Source organism: Musca vetustissima, unplaced genomic scaffold (genome assembly GCF_032173495.1).
Source record: "Musca vetustissima isolate MV318-11 ecotype Yass unplaced genomic scaffold, APGP_CSIRO_Mvet_v1 utg133175, whole genome shotgun sequence".
Classification (NCBI taxonomy): Eukaryota; Metazoa; Arthropoda; class Insecta; order Diptera; family Muscidae; genus Musca; species Musca vetustissima.
The window spans coordinates 4,291-18,885 of NW_026876058.1; the positions used below are offsets into that span (position 1 = coordinate 4,291).

Below are 14,595 nucleotides of genomic sequence, written 5' to 3' on the forward strand. Positions count from 1 at the left end.
TTCACGCTTTATGCATATCGACCATATTTTGGGTCCTTGGTGCATCATTTACTTAAAATCGGAGGAAAATATATATAGGATCTATATATAAATCTGAACCGATTTAAAAAAGCTTGACTCACGTTGGACTACACTAACTTCCATTTACTTAAAATCGGACGAAACTATATATAAAATCAGCATACATTAACCTGGACCTAATTTAGTACGATGTGCAAAATTGTATAGCATTCGGACGAACATTGGGTCTTTGGTGCACCATTTACTTAAAATCGGACAAAACTATATATGGGAGCTATATCTAAATCTGAACCGATTGCAACGAAACTTGTCACAAGTTAGGTTATACTACTTTCAGTACGTTTTGTGAATATCGGCCATATTTTGGGTCCTTGGGGCATCACTTACTTAAAATCGGAGAAAAAATAGATATAAGAGCAATATCCAAATATGAACCGATTTTCACGAAACTTAACACACATCAAATTATATCCAAATCGAAGGATATACCGGGACTTTGGTACAGCATTTACATTGAATCGGGCGAAAATATATGAATCGATTTTTCCCAATTTCAATAGGGTTCGTCCTTGGGCCAAAAAAAAATCAGCTGTGCCAAATTTCATAAATTTCGAATCATAAATGCAACCTATATACTTTGTTTACAATTTAACATGGACAGACCGACGGACGGACGTGCATGGGAAAGAACTTTCTTTAATTTTTCTCCTATTTCAAGTTTCTTCAAATAGACCAGAAAAAATTTTAATGCGTGTGGGTCTGAAACGATTAAGGACATATGGCAGTACTTCTCAAATTAACAGTTAGATTCATTATCTACTCGTATTTGGGGGTCCTTTGCACGATTTTAATGGAGTATATAGTCCCAATATAATGGTACCCCTTTTTGATGTTTTCAAGAGGTGGCTTTCATTTTATAGAAATAACATTTATTCATTTTTTCAATGAAATGTGATTTTGTTTAATCTTAAAGTTAAATAGAATTAAAAAAAAGATTTTCTTTTTTTATATTCTGAATAATTACGTTATAAATATTTCTCTTTAATTGATTTATTGTGCATAAAATATAAACTTTTCCTCGATCAACTGTAGACAATAATAAGAAATCCTTTCATAAAATAGCCACATAATATGCACATTCTTTCAACTTTATAATTCAATAGAATTAAAACAATAGATATTCTGCAATATAGAAATATCAATTTAAATTAGATGTATATAAAACAAAAAATATCCTAATTGAATTCTAAAGACTATTTCATATGTATTTAAATTTATTGTTTTTTTGCTTTTTCTCTCTGGCTAAAATGTCATCGATAGCCGAACAATGCCAATGCCTATAGATTTTCGCATTCATCGGATAAATATTTTCATGTTTACAATTTTACAAAGAGCTCAACAAAATGATAAGTTGCAGACAAGAACAACAACAAGTTGTAATTTCAATTTAAATAAATCTTCTAATGCGATTTGCCAATTTCTATTGTTCTGTCATAGATTATTTAACAACGATAAAATTTCCCCTCAATTTCATTCGATTCACATAGAAATGGTATTGCCAGAGATATTATGTTGGAGTATGTTTTTGGTTGGTTGGGCTATGCAAGCTCAACAATTCGGAAACAAGTCATTTTTCATGGGGCTCGTTTGTGTGTATTTTTTTGTTAATACAAACTGGAGCAGTTTGTTTTCCATTTTCCCAAAAAACAAACAACCAACGAGTGGACGATGTGTGCGTATCATACCAACTGTTGTTTGCTTGTTTTCCTTGTATTCCTGTGACATTCAATTTTAATGTTTATGGGTCAATTTCGTGGTAAGCCAAAAACGAAAATAAATGAAGAAAAAAATGTTTTAAACCATCATTACAAACAAACAACAAAAAGTACAACCACAATACCAACCGGCACATAATAAAAACTCATAAAAAATGTATAATGAAACGACGACAACAACGCTTTTGTCACCAGCATTAAAATTGTTTTCAGCAACTTAGCTTTCCGGAGCAGTAAGACCCCCTAGCATATTTGTTGGAGAAATTTTTCCTTTACTTGAGGTTAATTCCAGAAATCGCCTTAAATACCTAAAGGTCGTTGCGAAAACAAAATTAAAATGTAAATGATTGTCTTATTACCACAATGGATCATAAGAAAAAATAAATAGAAAACTTTGGTCAATGTTTGTGATGGATATGATGGTCGCCATTTCGCGGAAATGCTGGTGATGGACAAATGGAAACGGAAAAGGAAAAACAGCTCATTGCTTAGGAAAATACCCATAAAAGTTGTATGAAGTATTTTTGTGGTTCCCTCTCTTTAAGGAAATAATAAAAATATTTAAATTTGAAATTAATTCTGGGAAGAAAGCTATTTTTATTACAGATTAATTATACAGTTTTGAATTTTATATTTTAATCTTTGTATATTTTTTTGATTAATGAAATGTAATAAATAATAAAATCACAATGAATAAAAAATATCTATAAAAAATATACAATCTAAATTCGTAGATGCCTTGGTTTAATAACTTCGTTTGTGTGCACTTTTTTCAACTAAATTGGGTGTGTTTATACATGGTTCCTTTTGAGAATATGCATAAAATCACTATCTGAGTCGATTTATGAATGACCGTCCGTCTGTCTGTCCATGTTAAATTGTATACAAAGTACATTTATGATTCATTCGCATTTATGATTCGAATTGGATGAAATTTGGCACAGCTCATTTATTTGGCCCAAGGACGAATCCTATTGAAATTGGAAAAAAATCGGTTCAGATTTAGATATAGCTCCCATATATATTTTCGTCCGACTTAAGGTAGGTGGTGCACCAATGTCCCTATATATCTATATATTTGCACGAAATTTCGCACAGTGTAGTGAATTAAGCCCAGAATGATATGTGCTAAGTTTCGTGAAAATCGGTTCAGATTTCGATATAGCTCCCATATTATATATTTTCTTCCGATTTAATGTAAATGATGCACCAAAGTCCCTATATATCTTTCGATTTGCACGAAATTCGCCACGGCGTACTGAATTAAGCCTAGAATGATGTCTGCTAAGTTTCATAATAATCGGTTCCGATTATATATATATATATATATATAATTTCGTCCGATTTAAGGTAAATGGTGTACCAAAGACCCTACATATTCCCCGATTTGCACGGAAGTTGGCACAGCGTACTGAATTAAGCCTAGAATGATGTATGCTAAGTATCGTTAAAATCGGTTCGAGAATAAATTGCCAAATTTGCTTTAAATCGACTTACATAAATGTATACCATTGTAGGCAAAAAACTCTAAATCTGCCGGAATGTAATGGAATTTAGCACAGATGACAGCCAATTTGGTTGTATAATGTGTTTAATAGACAAAAAATAACTTAAATCGGGAGATACGGTTGTATGGGGCATATATCAAAACTTGGACCCAGGGTGCCATTTTGGATTTCTATATTTGCTTTGACAATAAAAACATGCATACAAAATTTTGGCCACCTATGTCAAGTGGTTCGACAGTTAATGAGTTTATACCCAATTTTTGGGTAAAAACTCGGGTATTTACCCAAGTATTTACCAACGTTTTTAAAGTATCCTAAAACTATCCATTTTAAATCGATTTGATAACAGAAACCCGGAAATAGGATGTAAGATGTTGTATTACATATTTAATATAGTAAATACCCAAATAAATACCCAAAAATGGGTATTTACCCAATTCACCAGGTATTTACCCTTTGGGTATTTACCCACTGCCCATCTCTACCCAGCAGCATTCTGAGATAAATACATTTTCTTCCAAAAAGAACATGAACTGATGGAAACCTCATCACAAAGTAATTCGGTCCATTTCACAAACGACCTTTTCTCCATGTCTTCAAAATATTTTCTTTGCAATATTTTAAATGAAAATAAATTTAGGATTTTCAACTATATTGCAACATATTTGTTGTGAAAAGTTTTTATACATTTTGAAAAAGCTCTTATTGTTAATACTTAGAACATGTCTGTTATATATTTAGCGATATAAAATCGAAATGTTGTCTGGCATTTGGGTACTCTCGTTATCCAATGTAGAATCTTCAAGGAATTCTAAACACACAACCATTTTACATAGTATTAGGTATTCGAACTCCATTTCTGGTTCCAATATGATCTTCGTCTTGACACAATAGAATGGACAATTAAAGATCGTCATATCAAAATCGCCATTCTAAATAAAAAGTTCGTTTCAACATATTGCAATTGGGGGTTCAGACACGAATTTATTTGCTAGAGATACTTTTAATTTTTTATACGCTACATTTTTATGGTGTAGTTTTAGTGTAGTTTCCAATTACGATTGTTCTTCGTTTCTTATTCTTATTCTCTGGTCCATTCTGGACTTTACACTGCTGTCCAAAAAGTATATACATAAAATTTATTTTAAGGCAACCCCCTCCCCACCATTCTCGATTTTATTTTTTCAAGATTTTCAATGGGCTGGTAAATCAATACCAATGCTTGTTAAGGTTTGTAACTTTGCACATATATGTATATTTGAATATTTAAAAGAGAAGAAAAATAATTTACATTTTTTTTTTATAAAAACAACAAACTGGGATTCAGCCTGAATATTTTGCAAAAACAAAAAAAAAATTGTAATTGTTTTGTTGTTGTTTTTTGTAATTAAAGAGAAGTCCCTATTTTTGATGGCGGGCATGATAACTCCTCACTGGAACATCGGAATCCGAAAATTCCAACGGTGTTAGAAAGAGTACATGTCTGGGTCTCGTATGAACTAGGGTTATTCACTTCGCTCTAAAATTAACAAAATGGCGGACCTTTGAAAAAATATTTTTCGAAAATCGGCGATTTTGACCAAAAACCAAGTTAAAAAATAAGGAAGATAAAATATTATCGTTTCAAAATTGTAAATAGAATTTAAAAAAGCAGTGAGCGGAGCAGTATAGTCGGACGCAGCCGACCATATGATACCCTGCACAACTTCCACGAAAATATAACTTTGTGTGGTTGTATATTCTGAGCTTGGGCAATATTTCGCGATATTTGCACTCTCTTGACAGACTAGATGTCAACTTGTCTAGATTCTCTTTACCGTTATGTTGTGATGGTGGGCTTTCAATTGTGGCCTATAGATCGACTCAAAAAAAAAAACACAAACAAATTAAGTTTTCGGTCCACTTCATCCCAAAATTATTATCTGATCATCAGCGAATATTATAGGCTTGTCCTTAAAATTTCACCATGTTCGGGCCATAATTGCGGCCTCTGGAGCGACCAGAAAAACGGACAAAAATGAAATATTTGGTCCATTTCATCCCCTAAATATTAACCGATCTTTAACAAAAACAATAGGGGTCTTCAATGGCCAGAACCCATCCTACATGCAAATTTCGTGAAGATTGGTTCATAACTGTGGCCTGTATCGTGTTTACAAATTATAATGGACGGACGGACACACATGTCAAGATCGACTCAGCTAGTCGAGATATAACGATCGGTATACTTAAAGGTGGGTCTAGGACCAATATTTCGCGGCGTTACAAACTCTTGGAGCTGCACAAAGCTATAATACCCTGACAACAAAGTTGTATAGGGTATAATAATAGTTTGCCACACCACTATTTTTCCAAGAACTAATATTTCCTCAGCACAATAAAAACATAAATTTTGCCAGCATAATTTATAATAATTGCATCATAAAAATTCAATTTAATATTCCACACTTTAATGAAAACATACCGAAAACCGTCAACATTGACTGGCTTCTATAGCAAACATCAAAAGAGCAGCATGCAGTATTTGACGTAATTACAGAAGCGTCTCTCCAAACTGGGGCACATTAGTTATGTTCACACAAAACCACCTACATTTTTGCACTGAAATTGTTTTGCTACATGTGCGAGTGTGAGTGTAAACACATATGTTCTAACATAGTTCTGCAATTTCTAGATTCTCACAAAAACTGCCGGTAAATGTGTCAAAAACTTAATTTTAATTATTATTTATTAGCACAGTTTCAGTCACGTAAAGTGAAAAAAAACGAATCAAATGCAACAACAACAACATAACAGCAATGCTAACAAAGTTAATTATATACTAGACAAAAGGAACAATAACAACAAATAAACTGAATAAAATAACTGCATTATTCGATCTGGCATTTCTTGAAGATATCAACCCATTTACGAGTAATGCCTCCTTCATCATTCGCACATAGCATGTCTTAACAAATACAAAAAAAAAAACGCTTTATACAAAAATTAAATTTATTTAATTGCAGCTATTTGATGGCTTCTTCATATTTTGTGTTAACGAAATTTTTTCCATTAATAATACATACTGCACAGAACACAATGTGGCAGAATAATATTCTTTTGCAAAAAAATCTACTAGACTTCATTAAGTATTTGAAAGTTTGTAGCAGCTAAAAGTTGATGAATATTAAATTAGTGGTTAATGCATAATGTAAAGTTGTTACGCACAAATTTACATGGAGAAAAGTTAACTACAGACTTCAATGTTCGTTAGGGATAAATTGTGTGTGTGGGTGTGAGTGGATGCTCTAACGCAAGGCGATAAATAAAGCCGTTAGCTAGGAATTTCCATAAATACTGTAGTGTAAATGTTTATAGAACTCAATCAAGTGTGTAATTGAAGATACACAAAATATTAAGGTTAATATTTGTTTTTCCCCTATTAAATTTCCAAAATTAAATCAAGGTTTCTGATGGTAAAGGAAATAACATTAGAATTTCAAAAATTGGGTAAATTTTGTTTAGTTGTATTTAATGATTCGATTGATGTGCTGTATCTTTGGTAAAATACATAATTGATTGAATTTATGCATGTTCTATAATTTACTTTATTTTTTTATTTGTGAAATATACGGCTTTTTACTCTGAAAGCGATTATTACATTTATCCCTAGCTTTTCTATTAAAAAAATTACTGGAACAGAAAATTTATAGCATAAACCGACCAATTCTATATGTGGATATTTTTATCCTTTTAATTATATTAATTGCAACCAGTAAGAAAAGTAGGTCTGCCAAAGTGGGTCTGGCAGTAAACGGCAAGAAGACCAAGCTGATGGTATCAACGCGCAAGACGTCCTGTAGACTCGGACCAACTGTGGAACTTGAGAACTACAGCTTTGAGGTAGTCAAAGATTTGAAATACCTTGGTACCACCATAAACAAAACGAATGACATCAGTTTTGAAATTCGGAGAAGGATCGTGATGGTCAACAGATGCTACTATGGTCTGAGCAAACAACTCAAAAGTTGCAAGCTACAAGACGCTGATACTACCCGTGTTGTTGTATAGATCTGAAGCATTGGTACTTTCGCAAACAGATGAGACAGTCGGGCTGTGCCGACTATACGATACCCTTCACCACTTTGGGTATATTCTACAAAGTCTACTTACAGACATCGCCTTTTCGAAAGAACATAGACATGAAATTGAACGATCTTGAATATGTGATCTTTATGCCTTTCTGGAACCTGTGATAAATTTCATTTCATTTGGGCAAGTTTTGAGTCGATTGCGTACAATGGGACAAATTTGTGTAAATCGATTTAGAGCAAACTTAATACACGCTATTCAGTAGGCCGCATTCTTCAAAATTTAATCTTAATAAGACTGTCGTTTGGAATATATATATATATATATATATATATGAACGCTGTGTCTGAATCTGTCTCAATTCGATACGATATGCAACGAAGATATATATAGGAGCTATATATACATTTGAACCGATTTTTACGAAACACACATCATTTTAGAATCAATTCGGTACGCTATGCCAAATTTCGTGCAAATCGAAAGACATATATATAGGGACTTTGGTGCACCATTTCTATGAAATCGGATAAAAATATATATGTATCTAAATCTGAACCGATTTTCACGAATCTTAGCACACATCATTATAGACTTTATTCAGTACGCTATGCCAAGGTTTGTACAAATCAAAAGATATATAGGGACTTTGGTGAAACATTTACATTAAATCAGACAAAAATATATATGGGAGCTACATCTAAATCTAAACTGATTTTCAGGAAACTTTACACACATCTTTCTAAACTCAATTCAGTATGCCGTACGAAATTTCGTGCAAATCGAAATATATATTGGGTGTTTGGTACACCATTTGCATTACATCGGAAGAAAATATATATGGGAGCTATATCTAAATATGAACAGATTCTCACAAAAATTAACAGAAACCGATTTTTACGAAACTGAAAACTCATCGTTCTAGACTTAATTCAGTACGCTATGCCAAAATTTGTTCAAATCGAAATATATATAGAGACTTTGGTGCACCATTTACAGTAAATCGGACGAAAATATATGTGGGATCTATGTATACATCTGAACCGATTTTCATGAAACTTAACACACACATTTAGAGAACGTGTCCAACGTTGAAAACGTGTCCAAAACCCCCTAAATACCGAATAATGGGGGGTACTGTTGTGTGGACGCTACCCTGAAACTTGAGCAAATATTATTAATTTTTGTTCCGGAAATGAGCTATACAATGAGAACCCATAATAAAACTAATTCGTTTGAAAACGTCTCCAAAATTCCTAAAATACTGAATATTTGGGGATACCGTTATATGGGAGCTACACCAAAACGTGGAATGACATATTCCATGCCTGTGCAAAATGTCAGTGCTACATATTAAATACTATGACCTCTATCGTAAGTTCAACCGACGGACACACATAAATCGAAACAGAATTTTTCTCTGATCATAAATATTTCGTCATCATAAATGCAAAAAACGTAACTACAGAAAAAATCGAAATTGACTTTTTGTTTCCGTTTGAATTTCTAATTAAAGAAATTCAAACGGACGTTACTGTAGCAAACTTAAGTTCGCATTTATTGATGGGATGTTTGGAATTGAAAATGAGATATATTTTTTACGGTATCCCCCATATAGCGGTATCCCAAAATTCGGTATTTTAAGACCTTTCTTCATTTGAAAACTAATCAAATTTAATTAGGTTTTTTCCCACTGGGTGGAAAAGTACCCTGTGCAAAATTCTATCGCTATCGGAGAAATATTTTATGTCTTTTATGTATTTTATTTTATATACGAAAGTTAGCATGCATCATTCTAGACTCAATTCAGTACACTATGCCAAACTTCGCGAAAATCGAATGAAATATAGAGGCTTTAATCCACCATTTACACTAAATCGGACGAAAATATTTGTGGAAAATATGAGCTATGTCTAAATCTGAACGGATTTTCACGAAACTTAACACACGTCAAACATTTGGTACGCTGTACAAATGTTAGTCTCAATCGGATATTTATTTGTCATTTCGTTGTACTATAATTGTGTTGAAGTTACGTCCTTTTGTTTCAGAAAATATCATTTTAAAAAGACCTAACTGACATAAAACCTTTAAATGCCAAAAAAACATTATTTTTTTCAAACAAAAAATACAGCTCTATAGTGCGGTTAAACTTTGCAAAAATTTCTAGCCATTATTCATGTTAATAGATTTTATAGGGTTTTTTGCTTCTCCTGTAAAATTAGTAAAAGTCTAGTTACGTCCGTTTGCATTTATGGTGACGATATATACTTTATGGGGTCTCCAGTGAATAGGCGTTGCAAAGGGAATGGCAAATTTAATATACACTCCACCCATTGGTCGATAATGGGGGTCCCTTTTACCAATATAAAAATAAAGGCTAGGGGGTGGTGTGAAGTGAAGTAATGTCTATAAATATGGTTTCATTTTTGAGAATATAATTTCAAGCTCTATTAATAGGCATGAAATAGGCATTAGAAAACATTTCAAGGTCTAAGAATAGGCGTGGATGTTTAAAAAATGCAGTTCGATCCTATTAAACAGAAGTGGTGTCTACAAAAAGGCGTCTATTTAAAAAAAATCATGGTTAGTGTGTTGGCTGGTACTTTTTAACGTCTGGCCAAGCTCTATAAATAAGATTTTTTATGTGGGAATTTTTATATATGTTTCATATTGTTATAACAGTTGTTAAGTAATGTAAACAGGCGAAAGGCGATTTTTAAGAATGTTTATTCAAGCGACAGGATGTTTATCAAAATAGAAGTATGACTCATAGGGGTGGTGTTGTATTTAGATCTGCTTTCCTTTCAGATATAATAAAATGTATATATTTTTATAATATTTAATTTTTGATTTTTCTATTTTTATTTACAGGTAAAAATGGGAAATGCCAATAAGGTAACTTTAAGGTAAATTTCAATTTAAGTTTACAGGTAAAAAACAAGTTCTATGTTGAAAATATTTCTAAGAATATCCAAGTTTTTTTTACAATATATATAGTTTACATAGTTTTAATCATAATCGATTAGAAAGTTGGCGATTTTCAAAAAAATCTCTTCGATGATCTTGATCCTTATTCACACGATAGCTATGCACAGTTTCTAGAAAAATTTGTCTAAATTTTCTCTTGAAATTTTACAGGGACATTCGTGAATTAGTATAGGTTCGGAAAAAACTTTTATTTTTTGATCCTCTGGAGAGGGAGTCCCCTTAAATCATACATAATAAAAACATGTCTTCTGAGCAATACTAATGTTCTTGTTAATTATTTTCCTACACATTTGGAACACGGAATACATTTGCACTCTGTATCCTTTGTGACTCTTTATCATCCAAATTAAACATTTCATATTTAATACATTTTGGTAGTGTCTAAGTCGCTTTACTCTCCTCTAAACAAATAACTTTTTTTGTTTCACAACCACTCACCTTCTTCCAAACCACGGCCCAATTCTTCAGATGACAACTTGGGAAAACTAACTTGCAATGTATGACCGTTGAAGAAATTACTCAAACGTTCGATTAACATATTTGTCAATTTGGTATCACGATCTTCACCCGATCTGGATAGGGTGGATTCCAATTCATTTTCACTAGTCAACGGTCGAATATATGGTACAGCTCCAGCACTGGCGGGTAATTTTACCACTTTAACACCATCGGCAATAGCTATTGAATCAATATACGAAATACGATCAATAAAGGATATCGCCTTTTTCTTTAGACATGGCACAAATCCACCATCGGTTCGTGTACATTCATCGTAGATCCGTAGTATGGTACGTGTTCCGGCATTTTGATAAGCCGAGGTGGGTGATGAAATATTCTCTGTGCTGGCATTTATCTGCTGCAGGCAACACAATAAGGATAAGCACAACAATAACACTGATGTTATGTTAAAGGAATTACTGATTGTCTTTTTGTTGATCATGATCTTTGTTTGGTAGTTTGTTTTTATTTTATATTAAAATTTGTTTATTTAATTTTCAACACTTTGCACACTTTGTTTGAGTTTTTGTTTTTGGTATTTTCTTTCACTTTTTTGGTATAATTGTTTGTTATTTTTGTTGCTGGTAATCCTTTGTGTGGGTGGGTGCTTGATCCTTAAAGTGGTTGCAAAAATTATAAAGCACCACAAATTATTTGTATATTTTTACTGGAGTCTACGATTGGAATTCGTTCTCCCTTTTCTTTGATGTGCTCACTTTAGATTCTGTTATAAAACTAATACCGAATACCTTCAGTGTCTATAGTTTATATACGAACATTGCTGAGATGGCCAACAGCCATACCATTCATAACTTTTGAGGAGTTTGAAAAGAAATTTTTGTTTTTTGTTTTGATCGCTCTTTCATGTTTCTCATGTTATCTTCGTCAATGGCAACAACAACATTAACAGCACTTTCTTTGTGTTTGGCGCTTAAAACGTTATTATCATCAAACTCAAACCGCTGGAATTTCTTTGGCTTTTACCCAGCCTTTCAGTCATGTTGTGAACATGTGTAAGCAACTCAAACAATATTATGTTGCATGCCTTTGGCTTAAACTCTGTTAGTTTGGTTACTTCTGTTGTTGCAAATAGAGTTTCAATTGATCGTGCAACTCCATGAGAAAGTTACCATCTTTATGTTTTGTATCGTAGAAAGACATAAATTTTTGGGAAACATAATTTTATTTATTTATAGCAAATATTCATACCATAAATTAATCAAATTTAATTTATCAATGTTAGTCTACTATTAGGAGTAGATCCCATGTATAGATACCCTCTATTATCGATTTTTGAGTACTTAGTGCTAGTTTATGATTGGGTGTGAAATCTTGGTACTAAAAATTATAAATTTTGTCTTAAAATTTGTCTTAAAACCTCATATAACGGGCCATAATACCCTGTACTATATCTTTGTGCAAATGTTCGTAACAGGCAAAAGGAAACGAGATAGACACATGGTTGCTTTTGAGAATATGCATACAATCACTTTCTCAGTCGATTTATACATGTCAGTCCGCCCATCTTTTGGTGTTAAATTGTCAACAAAGTACAGGACGCATTGATAATTCGATTTGAATGAAATTTTGTACAGTTCATTTGTTTGGCCCAAGGGCGAACCCTATTGAAATTTGGCAAAATCTGTTCAGGTTTAGATATAGCTCACATATATATTTTCGTCCGATTTTATGTAAATGGAGCACCAAAGAACCCCTATATATCTTTCGATTTGCACAAAATTTTGCATAGCGTACTGAATTAAGTGCGGAATGATGTGTGTTAAGTTTCGTGAAAATCGGTTCAGATTTAGATATATATGTCCTATATATAGTTTCGTCCGATTTAATGTAAATGGTGCACCAAAGGCCGTATATTTCTTTCAAGTTGTAAGAAATTTTGCACAACGTACAGAAGTTAGTGTAGTCCAACGTGTATCAGTGTCTTGTAGAGTGTGAGTTTGGTCTGCGGGAACTGGCCTTGCTTTTGAGTTGTTAGCTCAGACCATAGTAGCTTCTGTTGGCTATCACTATCCTTCTCTGAATTTAAAAACTGATGTCATTCGTTTTGTTTATGGCGGTACCAAAAAATATAAAATCTTTGACTATCACGAAGCTGTAGTTCTCAAGTTCCACAGTTGGTCCGAGTCTACTGGACATCTTGGGGATTGATACCATCAGCTTAGTTTTCTCGCCGTTTACTGTCAGACCCAATTTGGCAGACTCCTTCTCGATTTGTTCAAAAGTGGCTGTTACCGCTCTCAATGTTCGATCCATTATATCGATGTCATCGGCGTAGGCGAGTAGCATGTGTTTTTTGGTGTACAGAGTGTCATTTCTGTTCACTTTTGCCTCTCGTATAACATTTTCCAGCAGGATGTTAAAAAGGTCCACGACAAACTGTCACCTTGTCTGAATCCTCGTTCGGTATTAAAGGACTCCGAGATGTCTTTTCCGACTTTAACTGCTGATCTTGTGCCAGTTAAAGCTATTCTGCATAGCCGTATTAATTTTGCAGGAATGCCAAACGCGGACATGGCTTTATACACCTCTGAACGGTTAGGGCTGTCGAATGCGGCTTTATAGTCGACGAATATGTGGAATGTGTCGATGGGTCTATCGTGGGTTTTTTTCCACCATTTGGCGCAGTGTGAAAATCTGGTCAATGGTGGATTTTCCAGCTCTGAAGCCGCATTGGTATGGTCCAATAATTTCATTTACCATTGGCTTCAGTCGTTCACAGAGTACGCTGAAGGAGACTTATTCCTCTATAGTTGGCACATATCGTCTTGTCTCCTTTTTTGTGTACGGGACACAGGATGCTGAGGTTCCAATCATTGGGCATGCGCATTCCTCTAGCCAAATTGTACTAATCAGCTGGTACATGCTCCTTACCAGCATCTGACCACCAGTCTCGGCACCTGCTGTTTTATTATTCTTCACTCGATTGATTGCTATTCTGACTTCATCTTGGCTAGGTGGTATTCACCCTATACCGTCATCTGGTTCTGGGGTATCCTCTTCACCGCTACTATTTGATACCAGAAGTTTTTCAAAATGCTCCTTCCAGATCCTCAGCACGCTGTCTGTATCTGTCACCAGGTTTCCTTCTTCATCTCTACAAGAGGATGTGCCTGCACCAAAGCCTTCGGTTTGGTGTTTTACCCGTTGGTAAAATTTTCGCGCTTCATTCTGACTCCTTTACATCTCGATTTGCTCACGCTCACGTTTTTCTTCTTTTTTTTTCTGAAAATACGTTTCTCCTCTCTCCTTTTCTCCCGATAGTTCTCCATCGCATTACGCGTGTTGCTACTGTCCGCAGGGTTGCCCTATACGCTGCGTTTTTTCATATCAGTGGCATTACGACACTCCTGATCGTACCACGGATTTCTTGATGGTGGTATTTGGTACCCTAGTGTTGTTTTTGATTTAGATATAGCTCCCATATATAGTTTCATCCGATTTTATGTAAATGGTGCACCGATCTCCCAAAATTGTTCCGATTGAGACAAAAATTAGCACAGATTGGTGTATGCGAATTTTTGTTGGAATCGGTTCAGATTTAGGTATAGCTTCCAAATATAGTTTCGCCCGATTCCATTTCAATGGTCTTCGAAGGATGCTATGTCTATTCTATCAAAAGGATATTGTACATATGAACATCTTTTGTATGTACCCATATAGTCGGTCCGTCCGAATTTTGAACTTTCCTTACTGGTTTCTTCTTATGTTTG

The 14,595-nt window shown here is 33.9% G+C and overlaps 1 protein-coding gene across 1 annotated transcript; it reads right to left on the reverse strand.

Moving 5' to 3' along the window:
* Positions 1-10,804: 10,804 nt before the first annotated feature.
* Positions 10,805-11,306, reverse strand: LOC133338590 (uncharacterized; the record flags this gene model as incomplete). The annotated part of the gene is made up of 1 exon (XM_061546758.1): positions 10,805-11,306. A coding segment is annotated over exon 1 (502 nt), but the record flags the coding sequence as incomplete, so codon positions are not given.
* Positions 11,307-14,595: the final 3,289 nt, after the last annotated feature.